At 43.5% G+C, this 20010-nt stretch overlaps 1 protein-coding gene across 1 annotated transcript in view; it reads left to right on the forward strand.

The window, feature by feature from the left end:
* The first annotated feature begins 14450 nt into the window (after nucleotides 1–14450).
* Nucleotides 14451–20010, forward strand: part of PTP4A1 (protein tyrosine phosphatase 4A1) — a 28450-nt gene continuing 22890 nt past the window's right edge. Inside the window, exon 1 of the mRNA XM_075861987.1 lies at nucleotides 14451–14716. Coding sequence (XP_075718102.1) covers nucleotides 14504–14716 — 213 coding nt within the window. The 5' untranslated portion in view covers nucleotides 14451–14503. The remainder of the gene's footprint in view (nucleotides 14717–20010) is intronic.

Here is a 20010-nt window from a genome sequence, read left to right on the forward strand (position 1 = left end):
TTTTAACGGCCGTCTTTGGAGCTGTTTTTCTATAGAGTCTATGAAAAACGGCTCAAAAAACGGCTGAAGAAGTGACATGCACTTCTTTTTCGCTTCCTTTTTTTTTTTACGCGGCCGTTTTGAAAAAGAATGCCGTTTTCCTATTGAAATCAATGGGCAGATGTTTGAAGGCGTTCTGCTTTTGTTTTCTCTGCCGTTTTTTGGGCCGTTTATGTTGAAATTCAGGAGCTGTTTTCGCCTGAAAATAGCTCCGTAATTTCAGCCTTAACGGACGTGCACGTGTGAACATACCCCAAGGCTGGGTTCACACGACCTATTTTCAGACGTAAACGAGGCGTATTATGCCTCGTTTTACGTCTGAAAATACAGCTACAATACGTCGGCAAACATCTGCCCATTCATTTGAATGGGTTTGCCGACGTACTGTGCCGACGACCTGTAATTTACGCGTCGTCGTTTGACAGCTGTCAAACGATGACGCGTAAAATGACTGCCTCGTCAAAGAAGTGCAGGACACTTCTTTGAAATGTAATTTGAGCTGTTTTTCATTGAATTCAATGAAGAACAGCTCAAAATTACAGGCGTCAATGGCGCCTCGCAAAATGCAAGGAGGAGCATTTACGTCTGAAACGACGGAGCTGTTTTCTCCTGAAAACAGTCTGTCTTTTCAGACGTAAAAGCCAGTTATCGTGTGCACATACCCTAAGGCTGGGTTCACACGACCTAATTTCAGGCGTAAACGAGGCGTATTATGCCTCGATTTACGCCTGAAAATACGGCTCCAATACGTCGGCAAACATCTGCCCATTCATTTGAATGGGTCTTACGATGTTCTGTTCTGACGGTCATTTTTTTTTACGCCCCGCTATCAAAAGGTGGGGCGTAAATAGACGCCCGCGTCAAAGAAGTGCCTGTCACTTCTTCAGACGTTAAATGGAGCCGTTTTCCATTGACTCCATGGATAAACAGCTCCATTTACGTCCGTAATTGACGCAGCGAAATAGCGCCTCAACATGCCATGACGGCTGAAATTACGGAGCTGTTTTCTCCTGAAAACAGCCCCGTAATTTCAGCCGTAACGGACGCTGCCGTGTGAACATACCCTTAGAGTTAACAAGAACAAATGGAAACAAGTCCTTCTTGTCCAGGTGCTTTGAATTTCATGTAAGTTTTTGAAATGAACAATTATGACAATGAAATAGCATAATCAAGTGCTAAAAATGTAAAATATCAGAGCTGAACTGTTTGTAATAATTTTCGTAACCCTGCAACTAAGGGCTTATTTAGACGAATGTATAATAGGTCCGTGCAACGCGCGTGATTTTCACGCGCCTCGCACTGACCTATGTTAGGGCGGATTTACACAAACGTGATATACGTCCGTGAAACGCGCGTGATTTTCACGCATGTCGCACGGATCTATGTTAGCCTATGGGGCCGTGCAGACAGTCCGTGATTTTCACGCAGCGTATGTCCGCTGTGTGAAACGTACGACATGTCCTATATTTGTGCATTGTTCGCGCATCACGCACCCATTGAAGTCAATGGGTGCGTGAAAAATCACGCTCAGCACACGGAAGCACTTCCGTGTGACGCGCGTGATTCGCGCAACAGCAGTCAAAACTATGAATGAAAACAGAAAAGCACCACGTGCTGTTCTGTTTACAAACATACAGAGTGTCATAATGATGGCGGCTGCCGCGCATCATATGGTGATGACACGCGTTTTTTGCACGCGCAAAAGGCACACGCTCGTGTAAATCCGACCTAAATGTTAATAAGAGTACACTTGGCGGCCTAGCTGTATGTCTACATTGAATACAGAGTTGTGGGGTGAGGGGCATTGGTTGGGGGGCAGTCCAAAGTTTGCTATGGGGCTCCGTTTTTCCTAGTTACACCCCTGGATATCTACAAAGTCCATGGGAAAGTTCTGCCTACAGAGTTCTATGTACCCATAGCTTATCTTGAAATCTCCACTTGTAAACAGCGTGTTCTAAGTAACTACATACCCAAGGTCTCCTCTCATGGACAACATTTCAACACAGAATACATATTGCAACGTGTGAGCACATTATTTTCTCAGTACTAATAATACAAGTTGTAGCTTATTATGGCACAACCATATAATCTACTGGAAAACAAAAATATTTGTGAAGAGAAATGGGCAAAAAACAGCTATTGTGCCAATATTTTGGGAGTAAAGTTTTATGGCATTCATTGTGCGGTAAAAAGTAGATGCTCACTTTATTCTACGGGTTGATACGATTACGGCGATACCAAATGTATGTTTTTTTCATGTTTTACCACTTTCATAAATTAAAAACTATTTGTTAAAAAAAAATCATTTTGTGTCGCCACATTCTGAGAGCCATAACTTTTTTATTTTTCCGTTGATTTAGCGGTGTGAGGATTTCTTTTTTGCGGGGCAAGCTGCAGTTTTTATTGGTACCATGCAACCAGTTTTTAGTGTACATGCAACTTTTGAATCACTTTTTATCAAAAAATTTTGGGGAGCTAAGGTGACCAAAAACAGCAAATTGTGTGTTTTTAAAAAATTTTTTACGGCGTTCAGGTTAACCACTTCCTGACCAGGCCCATTTCGAAGTTTTATCCATGTGCTCATTTAAAAGCAAATAGTTGTTCTATTATTTCTCCAACCTACATGTATTTGGTCTTGTTTTTCTGAAAACATATTGGGCTTCCATACTGTGTAAAAAAATAAGTGATATATTTTACTCTTTTTAAATATGGAAGGAAAAACGGAAAAAAAAATTGAATGTTATTTTAGGTGATGTTTTTTTACATCTGGTGCATGCCACTGGGTAAACACACCTGAATACATATTTGTCAACTTCTACCGACTTCAGCGATACCAAATATGTGCGCATTTCATACACGCTGGGCGCAAGGCGGAGCTTACAATGAATGGCTTTTGGAGAGCAATTTTTCAAAGCTGGTTTGCTGACACCATCTGACCAATACAGATGTTGTGATGTTTCCAGTCCACAAAAATTGATGGCCTATCCTCAGGTCCAACTCCTGTCTGTGTGAGATTTACAGCAAGGCAATCTCGTTTTAAATGACAGGTTACATCGTAATCTCGCGAGATTACGTTTGCCTTGCTGTAAATCTCACAGAAACGCTACAGAAGTGTCAGGATTGTGAATAGACATCACGTCCTAGCTGGAGGTAATGTATATTCACTGTCAGGAAACTTGAGTAGTGTGTGTGTGTGTGTGTGTGTGTGTGTGTGTGTGTGTGTGTGTGTGTGTGTGCGCGTGTGTGGCTGCACATAGTGATGTAATAAGATCACTATGTGCTGTATAAATGAATGGAGAGAAGTGTATGTCAATGATTGGTCATACACTTCTCTCCACAACGCCCACTTGGTTAAAAAGTAAAACACGCTCAGTTGTCCATTAAAGAGGCTCTGTCACCACATTATAAGTGCCCTGTCTCCTATATAAGGAGATCGGCGCTGTAATGTAGGTGACAGTAATGCTTTTTATTTTAAAAAAACAATCTATTTTCACAACGTTAGGAGCGATTTTGGTTTATGCTAATGAGCTTCTTAATGCCCAAGTGTGCGTATTTTTACTTTCGACCAAGTGGGCGTTGTACAGAGGAGTGCATGACGCTGACCAATCGGCATCATGCACTCCTCTCCATTCATTTACACTGCACTAGCGATATAGTTATATCACTATGCGCAGCTACATACACAAACCCTAACATTACTACAGTGTCCTGATAATGAATACACATGAAATCCAGCCTGGACGTCATGTGTACTCTTTTTTTGTGAGATTCCGGCAAGTGAAACCAAATCTCGCGAGATTACGGAGCTAAACGAGATTTGGTTTCACTTATCAGGACACTGTAGTAATGTTAGGGTTTGTGTATGAGGCTGCACATAGTGATATAACTATATCGCTAGTGCAGTGTAAATGAATGGAGAGGAGTGCATGATGCTGATTGGTCAGCGTCATACACTCCTCTGTACAATGCCCACTTGGTCGAAAGTAAAAATACGCCCACTTGGGCATTAAGAAAGCTCATTAGCATAAACCAAAATCGCTCCTAACGTTGTGAAAAAAGATCGTTTTTTTAAATAAAAAGCATTACTGTCACCTACATTACAGCGCCCATCTCCTTATATAGGAGATAGGGCACTTATAATGTGGTGACAGAGCCTCTTTAAGAAACGTATTAGAATAAAGCGAATATAGGTCATAACTCCGTCAAAAAGGATCTTTTTCTAAATAACAAACACTGCTGTAATGTAGATTTCAGCGCCGATCACATTATGTACAAGATAGGGCACTTATAATGTGGTGACAGAGCCTCTTTAAGTCGCCACATCTAGCATCACCTAAAGGCCCAGTTCATATAGTATTTTGGTGCTGATTATGCCATGAAAAAAAAACGGCTGAAATCAACTCCCATTGTTTTCAATGGGAGACAGAGGCGTTTATTTCCCGGGCAGCTGGGAGGCAGAGGAAGTGTTTTCCGCCCACGGTCCTAAATGGCCGTGGGCAAAAAACGCTGCGAAAAAACATGGCAAAAAAGTGTAGGCAGGTCAAAATCTGCCTGCAAAATCGTCCATGTGAATAGGGCCTAAGGCTGGATATACATGCGTCTTTGGCCACAACATGGGTCGCCCGGCCAAAAGATCGATATGTCCCATGGCCTACAAAGCAAAAATTAAAAGTCAATGTGGTCGAGTTGCGACCTGCAAGTAACTGCGACACGACAGTTTGGATTTCTTGCAACTGTCATGTCACAGCAACTTACGCATTGCGACACAACCGCATAGACTTTTATTACTTGCAATGTAGGCTGCGGGACATAGCGATCTTTGCGCGTGACCAAAGTTGCCGTGTAGCAGATAGACAGGCAGACAAATTTACTTATTGAAAATATCTTTATTGAACAAAACAAAACTGTGTTTTCTTTTTTTTAACATGACATTATTCTTCTCCCTCTTTGGCAGCCTGCCAGAGGGAAAAGATGCAACTGGTGATCGCTGTGGTCCCTAGATGAAGCTCCATGATACAGCTGTCTATAGAGACAGCTGTATCAGGCAGCTAAATGCCGCCGTGGAGCGGCAAACCTGTTAACTCTGCAGGACGTTTTGGAACGTCCTTGCAGTTAATTGCGGACTGCTCGGACGTTTATAGTCAATGGGCGGTCCGCAAGTGGTTAAATAACATTATTATTTCGGACTACTCTTATGGATGCGGCGATTCCAGTTATGTTAAAAGTTGTCCGGTTTCAGCAAATTATTGTTATTTTTTGTTTAATGAAAAGTTATACCGTTTTCCAATATATTTTCTATATTAATTCCTCACCGTTTTCAAGATGTCTGCTTGTTGTCATTCAGTAGGAACATTTATTGTTTACTTTTTTCGGATAAAATTCTGTCCTGGTCATGTGATAGACGCACAGGTGCTGGGATCATTGCAGTATGTGTATCAGACCTGTGTCTTGTAACAATCCGTGCACCTGTGTGTCCATCACATGATCCTGGACAGAATTTTATCCATAAGGGTATGTTCACACGGCTTATTTTCGGATGTTTTCCAGGCCGTAAACGGCTGAAAAACGGCTGAAAAATCGGGAGCAGAACGCCTCCAAACATCTGCCCATTGATTTCAATGGGAAAAACGGCGTCTTGTTCTGCCGGGCCGTTTTGTTTTCAAAACAGCCGCGTAAAAAACGGCCGCGAAAAAGAAGTGCAGGTCACTTCTTGGGACGTTTTTGGCGCCATTTTTTATTGACGCTATAGAAAACAGCTCAAAAACGGCCGTAAAAAATGTGGCTTAAAAAATGTCTGAAATTTAGGAGCTGTTTTCCCTTGAAAACAGCTCCGTATTTTAACAGGTTCCCGACCGCTGGCCGTAAATATACGGCCAGCGGTCAGGGTCTCTAAAGTCCGGCGTATAGTATATATACGGCCGCACTTCAGAGACTGTGCACGCGCGATCGCGTGCACACAGCTCTATGCCCTGGCTGTTGCTAACAGCCATGGGCACTGGGCAGAATGTCAGGGGTCAATCTTTTGGCCCCTGAACATGTGATCGCTGTGACAACCAATCACAGCGATCACATGCATTTCTGCATAGAAAACAGTGTGCACGCGATCGCGTGCACACAGCCCTGTGCCCTCGCTGTTACCAACAGCTCTGGGCACTGGGCAGAGTATCAGGGACCAATCTGATGGTCCCTGATCATGTGGTCGCTGTGAAAACCTATCACAGCGACCACATTTGTTTTATTTTGACTTTTCTGGCAGTAAATCTCCTGCCTCTTTTCTTCTCCTCAAACATTGTTTCAGTTTGAGGAGAAGAAGAGACTCGGGAGAATTGCTGCCAGAAGAATACAGTGAAAAAAAATACAGTTACACTAAAACATTCTCTGTATAGATAGATTTCTATCTATCTATACAATCTATCTATCCATCTATCTTTTTTTCTATCTATCTACCTTTCTTTCTTTTATTCTATTAGAATAGGCAGGTAGGGAGTATATAATTATATATATATCCACATATATATAATATATATAGCAATAGCGGTTTATTTTTTTGTTAGCGGTAGTGTAGATATATATAGCAGTTAGTTTGTGTGTTTTATAAAAAAAAAAAAAAAAATAATAATTTGTTTAGTTAGTGTTAGTGTTAGTTACGTTATGGCGAGGAAGTTGTTTAGCGCCGAGGAGGCATACGCCATGCTGTGGTCTGAGTCGGAGACCGCATCAGAGATGGCGTCCGAGATGGAACCTGTTTTAGGTAGTGACGATGACAGTGTCACTTCAGGTTCATCTTCAGGGGACGTTGTCCCTGATGCAGTCGAAACTGCAGAACATGAAAGCGCAGGGCCAAGTAGCGCTGTAGCACGGGTCCCTCCAGTCCAGGCTCTTGTATGGGCACCTGCCCCATCTTTTGGGCCTAGAATCCACGGATTTACGGCCACTCCTGGCATAACCGTGGACAATACAAATTTTGTCCAAATGGATTACTTCCATTTATTTATAACGGACGACATCCTAAATCAGATTGTCCACGAAACAAATTTATATGCCACGCAATATATAAGGCAGAAACCTTCATCCACCCATGCCAGAGATTGGACGCCCACCAATTTGCAGGAATTAAAAAAAAATTTGGGGCTCACCCTAAATATGGGTATTGTCAAAAAGCCCTCCATTAGGTCTTACTGGTCAACAAGACCCGCCCAAGCCACCCCAGTATATTCTGCAGTAATGCCCAGGTCTCGTTATGAGACAATAATGAGGTTCCTCCACTTCAATGACAACGCACAGGCCCCCCCAAGTACCGATGCAAACCGGGATCGGTTGTTCAAAATAAGACCGCTAATAAATTCCCTGAATAATTTATTTCTGCAACTCTACACCCCTGAGCAGAATGTAAGTGTGGACGAATCCCTCCTCAACTTCCATGGAAGACTTAGCTTTCGCCAATATCTACCTTCCAAAAGGGCAAGATATGGCGTTAAGCTCTACAAATTGTGTGAAAGCGGGTCAGGATATACCACCGCCTTCAGGATTTATGAAGGGCGGGACCGCACAATAAATGTTCCTGGATGCCCCCCTGATCTTTCCACCAGCAGTAAGATTGTGTGGGAGATAATGCAGCCTCTGCTTCACAAGGGGTACCACCTGTACTGTGATGATTTTTATTCGAGTGTGCCCCTGTTTAGGCATTTGCATGCTGCAAGGACTGGGGCATGTGGTACCATGCGCAAAAACCGAATTGGTTTTCCACAGCAATTAGTGGGGAAGCGCATGGTAAAGGGGGACTCCTGTGCTTATGCATCTGAAGAATTGCTGGCGGTCAAGTTCAGGGATCGCAAAGATGTGTATGTGCTAAGCACGATTCATACTGCAGGAACAGTGGCAGTGAGGGAAAGAGGGGCAACATCGGACAAGCACAAACCAGTGAGCGTGTCCGAATATAACAAGTACATGGGGGGGGTGGATTTAAGCGACCAGGTTTTACAGCCCTATTTAGTAAAACGCAAAACTAAAACCTGGTACAAAAAAGTGGCCATTTATTTGTTACAGGTGGCCATCCACAACTCATTTGTGCTCTACAAAAAAAACAGAGGAAGAGACACATACCTGGATTTCCAGGAGAAAATTATTGAAGGCCTCATTTTTGATGTTCAGGACACCCGAGAATGCCCCCAGTCTGAGGATGTCACGCGACTGACTGAAAGACACTTCATCAGTCGGATTCCCCCAACAGCAACCAGAAGCAACCCCCAGAAAAAGTGCCGCGTCTGCAGAAAAGACGGGCACCGCAAAGATTCCCGATATTTCTGTCCCTCATGTCCCTCGCAACCAGGCCTGTGCATTGAGCCATGTTTTAAAAAATACCACACTGTTCTGAATTATTAGATTTTAGTTAATTTGTTGAAAATATATTTGCCCTACATTACGTTTTTATTTTTCCCCTGATTTTACTCCAAGGGTGAGGAAGGGAATGGGTGGGGGGTGGATGTCATGTTTGATGTTTTCTAAAGTTCATCTGCTGGAGAGCTCCATTTGCATTAACCTGAAATTTCTTATTTTAGAAAACCCCAAAAAATAAATTCCCATTATACCCCTAGATGAATATTTTGGGATTTCTGCTTCAAGAGCAGATATTTTGGAAGTGTTATAGAAACTCTGTTGAGTTTTGTAAAACCAGCTTTGAAAAAAAGCGATTTGTGAAATAATCTTCTTCTATCCTCCGCCCTCCTACATCTCTATGTGATAAATAAGGCCACATATTTGGTATCCCCGTGCACGGGAGAAGTGGCAGAATGTGAACGGAGATTAATTTTGACCGTGGTCTAAGCCGTGTGTGAAAAATGCTGGTATAAACTGACGCATTTGCTAAAAAATTGCTAATTTTATTTTGATCCATCTTATTCAAGAAACTTTCAGAAGAAAACTGGACTGTCTAAAAATATGATAAACCCCTTGAAGGAAACCTTGTGGGGTCTACTTGTGTGAATGAAGTCGTTTATGGGGTGTTTCTAATGTTTCAGCAGCATTACGCCCCCCAGAAAACAGTATGCGGCTATAAAATCAAGTGCAGAATTCCTGGACCGAAAAGGCCAAAAAGCCTCCTTTTATGCCAAGCCCTGGCACATGCCCGTGAATAAAGCACACATATTTGGTATCCCCATGCAAGGGAGAAGTGGAAGAATGTGAAATGCGATGAATTTTGTCCGTGGTCCATTTTGTGTGTGAAAAAGCTAGCATAAACTGACGCATTTGTTAAAAAAAAAAGGTAATTTTATTTTGTTCCATCTTATTCAAGAAACTTTCAGAAGAAAACTGGACTGTCTAAAAATATGATAAACCCCTTGAAGGAAACCTTGTGGGGTCTACTTGTGTGAATGAAGTAATTTATGGGGTGTTTCTAATGTTTCAGCAGCATTAGGCCCCCCAGAAAACAGTATGCGGCTCTAAAATCAAATGCAAAATTCCTGGACCGAAAAGGCCAAAAAGCCTCCTTTTATGCCAAGCCCTGGCACATGCCCGCACAGCGAATAAGGCACACATATTTGGTATCCCCATGCACGGGAGAAGTGGAAGAACGTGAAAGGAGATGAATTTTGGCCGTGGTCTATACCGTGTGTGAAAAATACTAGCCTAAACTGACGCATTTGCTAAAAAAGTGCTGATTTTATTTTGTTCCATCTTATTCAAGAAACTTTCAGAAGAAAACTGGACTTGCTAAAAATATGATAAACCCCTTGAAGGAAACCTTGTGGGGTCTACTTGTGCGAATGAAGTCATTTATGGGGTGTTTCTAATGTTTCAGCAGCATTAGGCCCCCCAGAAAACAGTATGCGGCTATAAAATCAAGTGCAGAATTCCTGGACCGAAAAGGCCAAAAAGCCTCCTTTTATGCCAAGCCCTGGCACATGCCCGTGAATAAAGCACACATATTTGGTATCCCCATGCAAGGGAGAAGTGGAAGAATGTGAAATGCGATGAATTTTGTCCGTGGTCCATTTTGTGTGTGAAAAAGCTAGCATAAACTGACGCATTTGTTAAAAAAAAAAGGTAATTTTATTTTGTTCCATCTTATTCAAGAAACTTTCAGAAGAAAACTGGACTGTCTAAAAATATGATAAACCCCTTGAAGGAAACCTTGTGGGGTCTACTTGTGTGAATGAAGTAATTTATGGGGTGTTTCTAATGTTTCAGCAGCATTAGGCCCCCCAGAAAACAGTATGCGGCTCTAAAATCAAATGCAAAATTCCTGGACCGAAAAGGCCAAAAAGCCTCCTTTTATGCCAAGCCCTGGCACATGCCCGCACAGCGAATAAGGCACACATATTTGGTATCCCCATGCACGGGAGAAGTGGAAGAACGTGAAAGGAGATGAATTTTGGCCGTGGTCTATACCGTGTGTGAAAAATACTAGCCTAAACTGACGCATTTGCTAAAAAAGTGCTGATTTTATTTTGTTCCATCTTATTCAAGAAACTTTCAGAAGAAAACTGGACTTGCTAAAAATATGATAAACCCCTTGAAGGAAACCTTGTGGGGTCTACTTGTGCGAATGAAGTCATTTATGGGGTGTTTCTAATGTTTCAGCAGCATTAGGCCCCCCAGAAAACAGTATGCGGCTCTAAAATCAAATGCAAAATTCCTGGACCGAAAAGGCCAAAAAGCCTCCTTTTATGCCAAGCCCTGGCACATGCCCGCACAGCGAATAAGGCACACATATTTGGTATCCCCATGCACGGGAGAAGTGGAAGAACGTGAAAGGAGATGAATTTTGGCCGTGGTCTATACCGTGTGTGAAAAATACTAGCCTAAACTGACGCATTTGCTAAAAAAGTGCTGATTTTATTTTGTTCCATCTTATTCAAGAAACTTTCAGAAGAAAACTGGACTTGCTAAAAATATGATAAACCCCTTGAAGGAAACCTTGTGGGGTCTACTTGTGTGAATGAAGTCATTTATGGGGTGTTTCTAATGTTTCAGCAGCATTAGGCCCCCCAGAAAACAGTATACGGCTCTAAAATCAAATGCAAAATTCCTGGACCGAAAAGGCCAAAAAGCCTCCTTTTATGCCAAGCCCTGGCACATGCCCGCACAGTGAATAAGGCTCACATATTTGGTATCCCCATGCACGGGAGAAGTGGAAGAATGTGAAAGGAGATTAATTTTGGCCGTGGTTCATACCGTGTGTGAAAAATGCTAGCATAAACCGACGCAATTGTTAAATTCTTGCATTTTTTTCCAATTTTGCCCACTTTAGAGAAAAAAAAAAAAATGATATATACTGACAAATGCCACTAAAACAAAGCCCTATCTGTCCTTTAAAAAGAGTGTAAAATTCAAAGATGAACTTTATTCACCTGCTGAGTTATAGTCATCTAAAGAAGCGCATAGCAAAATTGTGAAATTTGCTCTGGTCATTTAGCTGTAAAACAGCCTAGTCCTTAACCGGTTAAGACGTTTTTTGTTGAGGCTGGGTTCACACACCCTATTTACAGACGTAATTCGGGCATCTTAGCCTCGATTTACGTCCGAAAATACGGCTCCAAAGCGTCGGCAAACATCTGCCCATTCATTTGAAAGGGTTTTACGATGTTCTGTGCCGACGGTCATTTTTTTTACGCGCCGCTGTCAAAAGACGGCGCGTAAAAAAGACACCCGCGTCAAAGAAGTGCATGTCACTTCTTGGGATGTAATTGGAGCCGTTTTCCATTGACTCCATGGACAAACAGCTCCAATTAAGTCCGTAATGGACGCTGCGAAAAACGCCTGCACTTGCCATTACGTCTGAAATTCAGGAGCGGTTTTCTCCTGAAAACAGCTCCGTAATTTCAGCCGTAACGGAGGCTGCCGTGTGAACATACCCTTAGAAGCAAGCAATAAAAGTTCCTACTGAATGACAAAAAGCAGAGATCTTGAAAACTGTGAGGAATTAATACAGAAAGTATATTGGAAAATAGTATTACTTTTAGTTATACAAAACATAACATTAATTTGCTGAAAGTGGACAATCCCTTTAACTTATATATTTTTTAACGTTACTTTAAGTTTAAAAAAAAGGGAAAATAACTGTCAATAACCTAATGGTGCCCTCACTAAGTAGTGACAGACAGGCTGTTTTCAGCGCTCCGTCACTTATGTCTGATAGTTAAAGAGGGTCTGTCACCAGATTTTGCAACCCCTATCTGCTATTGCAGCAGATCGGCGCTGAAATGTAGATTACATTAACGTTTTTATTTTTTAAAAACAAGCATTTTTGGCCAAGTTATGACCATTTTTATATTTATGTAAATGAGGCTTTCTAAAGTACAACTGGGCGTGTTTAAAGTAAAAGTCCAACTGGGCGTGTATTATGTGCGTACATCGGGGCGTTTTTACTACTTTTACTAGCTGGGCGATCTGATGAGAAGTATCATCCACTTCTCTTCACAACGCCCAGCTTCTGGCAGTGCAGACACAGCCGTGTTCTCGAGAGATCACGCTGTGACGTCACTCACTTCCTGCCCCAGGTCCTGCATCGTGTCGGCCACATCGGCACCAGAGGCTACAGTTGATTCTGCAGCAGCATCAGCGTTTGCAGGTAAGTAGCTACATCGACTTACCTGCAAACGCTGATGCTGCTGCAGAATCAACTGTAGCCTCTGGTGCCGATGTGTCCTCGCTCGTCCGACACGAATTAGGACCTGGGGCAGGAAGTGAGTGACATCACAGCGTGATCTCTCGAGAACACGCTGTGTGTCTGTGCACTGCCAGAAGCTGGGCGTTAACGAACAGAAGTGGATGATGCTGATTCGTCAGCATCACACACTCCCATTCCCAACGCCCAGCTAGTAAAAGAAGTAAAAACGCCCCGATGTACGCACATAATACACGCCCAGTTGTACTTTTACTTTAAACACGCCCAGTTGGACTTTAGAAAGCCTCATTTGCATAAATATAAAAATGGTCATAACTTGGCCAAAAATGCTCTTTTTTTAAAAATAAAAACGTTACTGTAATCTACATTGCAGCGCCTATCTGCTGCAATAGCAGATAGGGGTTGCAAAATCTGGTGACAGAGCCTCTTTAAGTGATTTTGGAGAACGTACATATTACACGTATTGCTTGCATCGCGCTGGAAGGAGTCCGGCGTATTCATGAGCCCCCGCCGATGATTAACAGCTTTCTCCCTACGCACAGTAAGGCTATGTTCACCCAGGTTGGATATGCTGCGTAAAAGAACGCAGCGTATCCGCCCTGTGTACCGCAGGGAATTCCGGCCAAAAAACCGCACCAAATTGTGGTGCAGTTTTCAGGCCGGAATGTGCTCTGCAGAAAACTACACAGAAAAAAAAGGATACTTACCATGGCGACGCGTCCCTCCGACGTCCTGACGAGAGACGCTCTGCAGCCCTGGGAAGACGTTTCATCCCATGAGACCGCAGCATCCTGTGATTGGCTGCAGCGGTCACATGGGATGAAAGAAACGTCATCCCAGGAGGCCGGTCTGGAGGAAGAAACACAGAATTCTGGATAATTCTAAGATTTTTTTTTATGAGTTGCGTTTTATGCAGCGGAATTGCTGCGATTACACTGCAAAAAAACGCAGCATTTGCAATTTGTTGCGGGATTTACCTCCCCATTGAATTAAATGGGGAAATCCTGCAAGCATTTACGCAAATACAATTGACATGCTGTGGATTAAAAAATTGCACGTCAATTTCCAAGCGTTTTTTCTGCTTATCATTTACGCAGCGTGTGGATGAGATTTGTTCAAATCTCATCCACTCTGCTGCTATTGTATTATGCTGCGGATTTTCCGCAACTAAATACGTCGCGAAAAATTAGCAGTATATACGCTACATGTGAACTGACCCTACTAGGGAGAAAGCTGTCAATAGGTATTTTATACATAATTCACACAATCAGGAAACTACCCATGCGGAATAATTAACACGCTACAGACTTTTAATATCAGCAGCATGTTTATTATTGCTGCGGATTCTGCGTTGAGTGGATAAGCTCCATTGAATTACAATGGGGCTAACCTGCTTGCTGCTAGTTGCAGATTCTGAGTATATTCAGACTGTGCGGTCAAATCGCAGTTAATTACCGGTAAATGTCCAGTTTAAATGCCTTTTTGTAAAGGGTGCCTGTACACATAGCGGTTTTTGCACGAACTGTCGCGATGCGGTTTTCGGCTGATACCGCTACATGTACGGGAAGCCAACCTTATCACACGACCACGTTTACCACCTCCGCAGCGCCCCTCCCCCGTATACACGACGTGGGCTCTTTGATTGTTCAACCGGTTCGCACCAGCTTTTAGCGGATTGACGTCAATGAAGCACGACTCCGCTGTAACGCCCCTTTCTTGGTAGTGAGCTTCGCAGTGATTGGTCAGTCAGCCGGACGCGTCACAATCGATATATAATGCAGGCTTTGTGACGCAGGCAGCCCGGCGTAGCCGAGAGTCGTGCGTGAGCCGCGTCCCATGCTGTTTACTGGTCACGGAGGAGAAGTCTGTGAGAGGAGGTCGGGGCCGCATCCAGCCCGTCACAGGAGCTTACAACACCGCGCCCTAGTTACGGGAGACAGCAGACTGCTGTATGCTCCATCATCACCCGCCCCACGTCTCCTCCACCGATTCTTCCTAGGGACCGGCTGTATGATTAAGATACTATCTTCAATGAGTAAGCATAGCCCTGTAAGTATCGGGAGATGGTCATGGGGAGCATCTCCGCTCCTCTTATACGTATCTGGTTGTCGCTGTGTTCCGGGGGGTTGTCCCCCGCTTTATGTCGTTGCCTCCTAGTTTCATTGTGCTCCGTCTCCATTGCTGGTTGTAAATCCTCCTATGCTCTAGCACATATGGCTGGCTGTCTCCTCCACCCAGGATGGCCGCCATATCTGGAGTGCACTCCAGCCGTTTTTGCTGCTGTTTTCTTGTATTGTCACCCGTTTAATGCCTACGGTTTCCGCACGTAATACAGAATGTGATTATAATCCAGATTGTAGGCAGTGTAATCTGACACTTGTTTTATGTACGTGAATCTATTACACGACCTGTCTGATGGATAATAAATGACGGCTGCTATGGGCCAAGTAGTAGGACATGTCAGGACTTGTCTGACCGATCACGTATGCCGCTACACGGATTGCTGATCTGTTACTAGGTGGTGGTGGAGCTGTTCAGCAGTGGATTATAGGGTCCGGTCAGTTGGTGAATTACTTCAGTATTGTATAGCAGATTAGACCGTGTAAATCTTAGATCTCTTTGTGATCCAGTGCGAAGTAGTGTCTGACAGGACTGCAACACCGATCATCCTGCTGAACAACCCAAAATGCTGCCTAACAATTCAAGTCCCATCTCTTCTCCCCTTGCGCGTGTCTGTCTTGGATTTATTTTTTCATTGCGATTTGAGGTGAGGGTCAACGCATTTCTGTGGCTTTAACAGTTGTCTTTACAGTTTATATAAACCGCTAACCCTTAGGCTACGTAATAACTTGGCGTATGTTTACCTTTAAAATCCATTTTCAGTTGGCGCATAGTGTGAAACCGCATCACAAGTTCAGTAGCTTTGTAAATTGCATTACATATCTTGCATTAATCCTGGTTTATACCAGCCTGTGATATACTCCAGAGCTGCATTCACAATGCTGAGGCTTTAGTGCTGAAATCTCCCAGCATACTTTGCTGGCTCAGTATCTGTAAAAAGTCTGCTTTGTTTATCATTCTGACTGTGTATACGCGCCTCTCCATAGTAAAAGCATGTTTACACGGGCCAAGTATATCTTCAACTAAAGTGGTTATCCAGGCTCTGAAGATGTCTTCTTGGTGGCTACAAATGACACTAATTAAAGGGGACCAAAAATTGCATTGCATTAATATTTTTATGTAAAAAAATCACAAATACTTTAATTAAAAATTCGGTACTAGATGGTGCCGTTCAGTCCCGGTGAACTGTCCCCGGGCATCCTGGAGCTTTTCTAAGGATGACTCGCTGACACGGCCCCACGTCACTGAGGGCTTGCGTCCTGTGCTGTTTGTGTCGGCGTGTTATCAATGGCATGACCGCAAGGGGCTGTCTCACTGCCTATTGCTGGAGTCCCCGAGCAGAGCATCAGCTAGCGCTTTGCTCGGGACACCAGAACTGCTGCTGACATTTGGTTAGTGACTTCAGGGGTTTCCTATAGCTGGAGTTCCCGAGCAAAGCATCAGCTGTTACTATTACGCTGGGTTCACACGACCTATTTTCAGACGTAAATGAGGCGTATTATGCCTCGTTTTACGTCTGAAAATACGGCTCCAATACGTCGGCAAACATCTGCCCATTCATTTCAATGCGTTTGCCGACGTACTGTGCAGACGACCTGTTATTTACGCATCGTCGTTTGACAGCTGTCAAACGATGCCGCGTAAAATGACTGCCTCGTCAAAGAAGTGCAGGACACTTTGGACGTAATTTGAGCCGTTTTTCATTGAATTCAATGAAGAGCAGCTCAAGATTACGGGTGTCAATGATGTCCCACAAAATGCGAGGCGGAGCATTTGTCTGAAACGACACAGCTGTTTTCTCCTGAAAACAGTCTGTAATTTCAGACGTAAAAGCCAGTTATCGTGTGCACATACCCTTACTGTCCCATAGTAAAAAATTAGAAAAATATCCACGGCACTCACCATTCAGTAGAGTTTTCATTTAATGTTGTGACAGGCACACAAAGGCAGTATAGATGTGGCGCACGCTTTGTCAAGGCCTCCGGAGGCCTTGACAAAGTGTGGGTACACACAAGATGGCCATAGGCTTGTGCTCCGCATCTATACTGCCTTTGTTTGCCTGCCACAACATTAAATTAAAATTCTACTGAATGGTGAGTGCTGTGGATTTTTTCTACTCTTTGCTATTATACCTGTGCTTGTCTAATCACATTGAACATTTGCGCATTTGTCACTGTCCATATATGGGCAGTACAGGATTCCCTCAGCAGAGTATCAGCTGATACCCTGCCTGTGGTCCTCCCCGGACAGTGACGTCGGCAGCAGTATGTTAGTCCCCGGGCAGATCATCAGTTGATGCTCGGCTTGGGGACACTACTACTACTACCACCGACGTCACTGTCCGACTTCAGGGGTTTCCTATGGCTGGAGACCCCCGAGCAGAGTATCCGCTGATGCTCTGCCTGCGGACTCCAATGCTGATGCTAACGTCATTGTCCATATACATTCAGTATACAAAGAGCGCTTGACAAAAGCTGCATGGAGCAGCTGAAACGTTGCAATCTTTTTTCACTGATGGGTGTAGGGATGCATCGGAACTTCGATACTGTGCATCCCCGAACGGTTCGATACCGTTTAGTGTATTTCGATACTAAGCTGTGCGTAAGTATAGTAACACATGAATGTATGAGAGCGGGGCAGCGGCTGTGTAATATAGCCATTGCCCCGCTCCTGAGTCCTGACAAGTGCGTGCCGTCAGGATGATGCGATGCGGCCAGCACCGCACTATTGAGCGTCGGCACTGAAGACCGAACATGGCGGGCGCACTCCAAAACATCCCCATGTTCTGTCTTCAGTTCCTGAACCGCCGCTCATTAGAGCAGCGCTGGCCGGATCACCTCACGCTGACCGCGCACACTTACTGTCAGGAGCGGGGCAATGGCTTTATTACACAGCCGCAGCCCCGCTCTATAACGGTGGAGATCAGAGAAACCTCATTCCAACGCTATTCCCCTGAATGCTGCGATCAAAGCTGACTGCAGCATTCAGGAGAAAATTAGATGGGGGGGGGGTGCCCCTGGATCGCGTCACAGGGAATTCCGGTGACTCGATCGATAGCCATACCATATATGGCCAGACAGCCCACGGTCTATTGAAGGACCCCATGGCTGTCTTACCTCAGTATGCCCTAACAGGAAATATGGTATGTCCTAACAACTGCCTGTGTACTATACGTACACAGGCTAATGTACTGGCATATATCTGATTTATGCCAGTACATTAAAGTTTAAAAACAAAGTAATAATAAATACACACTATAAACATTAAAATAAGTCTCAATACATAAAACCTGCACATATATGATATTGGCGCGGCCGTAATAACCTGCACAACAATTATTTTTTTCGTCATTTATAGTGTACGCTGTAAAAAAAACAAAACCTTTTCACTTATTAACCCCTTCCCACTTTAGCCACTTTTGACCTTCCTGACCGAGCCTCATTTTTCAAATCTGACATGTGTCACTTTATGTGGTAATAACTCCGGAATGCTTTCACCTATCCAAGCGATTCTGAGATTGTTTTCTCGTGACACATTGGACTTTAAGTTACTGGCAAAATTTGCTCGATATGTTCAGTATTTAATTGTGAAAAACACCAAAATTTAGCGGAAAATTAGCATTTTTCTCAATTTAAATGTATCTGCTTGTAAGACAGGCAGTTATACCACACAAAATTGTTGCTAATTAACATCCCCCATATGTCTACTTTAGATTGGCATCGTTTTTTGAACATCCTTTTTATTTTTCTATGACCTCACAAGGCTTAGAACTTTAGCAGCAATTTCTCACATTTTCAAGAAAATTTCAAAAGGCCATTTTTACAGGGGCCAGTTCAGTTGTGAAGTGGTTTTGAGGGCCTTATATATATTAGAAACCCCCAAAAAGTCACCCCATTTTAAAAACTTCACCCCTCAAAGTATTCAAAACAGCATTTAGAAAATGTCTTAACCCTTTACACATGTCACAGGAATTAAAGCAAAGTAGAGGTGAAATTTACAAATTTCATATTTTTTTGCAGAAATAAATTTTTAGTACATTTTTCTTTATAACACAGAAGGTTTTACCAGAGAAATACAACTCAATATTTGTTGCCCAGTTTCTGCAGTTTTAGGAAATATCCCACATGTGGCCGTAGCGTGCTACTGGAATGAAGCACCTGCCTCAGAAGAAAAGGAACACCTAGTGGATTTTGGGGCCTTATTTTTGTTAGAATAAATTTTAGGCACCATGTCAGGTTTGAAGGGCTCTTGCGGTGCCAAAACAGTGAAAATCCCCCAAAAGTGACCCCATCTGGGAAACTAGACACCTCAAGGAAATTATCTAGTGGTACAGTGAGCATTTTGACCGCACAGGTTTTTTACAGAAATTATTGGAAGTAGGCCGTGAAAATTAATTTTTTTTTTTATTTTTTTTTTCTCATTTCCACAAGGACTAAAGGAGAAAAAGCACCGTAAAATTTGTAAAGCAATTTCTCCCGAGTAAAACAATACCCCACATGTGGTAATAAACGGTTGTTTGGAGACACGGCAGGGCTGAGAAGGGAAAGATACAATACTTTTATTGTTTTCAAACTTTTATTATTTGCACTTTTTTTTACACTTTTTTTTTATACTTTTCTTACACTTTTTCTCAAGTCCCACTAGGGGACTTGAAGGTCCAACGGTCAGATTTTTTTTTTTCTAATACATTGCACTACCTATGTAGTGCAATGTATTAGATCTGTCAGTCATTCACTGACAGCAAGCCGATTAGGCTTCACCTCCCGGCGGGGCCTAAATCGGCTTCCGTAATAGCAGAGCAGGAGACCATTGTGTCTCCTTTTGCCATAACAGCAGTCGCCAGTCCTGATTGCCTGTCAGGGCTGGCGATCTGCTAGTAACCGCTACGATGCAGCAATCGCTTTCGATTGCTGCATCGAAGGGGTTAATGGCAGGGATCGGAGCTAGCTCTGGTTCCTGCCGTTACAGGTGGATGTCAGCTGTACAGTACAGCTGACTTCCACCTCTGATGACGCCGGATCAGCTCCTGACCCGGCGCCATCTTGCCGGCAGCTACGGAAGCCGATCAGGCTCTGCCGCCGGGCGGATCTTGACCGGCTTCGGTGCTAGGCAGACCGGGAGGCCAGTATTAGGCCTCCGGTTGCCATTGCAGCCACCGGAACCCCAGCAATTTCATTACTGGGGTTCCGATGAGCTGCAAACACCTTAAGTGCAGCGATCGC

Source organism: Rhinoderma darwinii, chromosome 4, assembly GCF_050947455.1.
Source record: "Rhinoderma darwinii isolate aRhiDar2 chromosome 4, aRhiDar2.hap1, whole genome shotgun sequence".
NCBI lineage: Eukaryota > Metazoa > Chordata > Amphibia > Anura > Rhinodermatidae > Rhinoderma > Rhinoderma darwinii.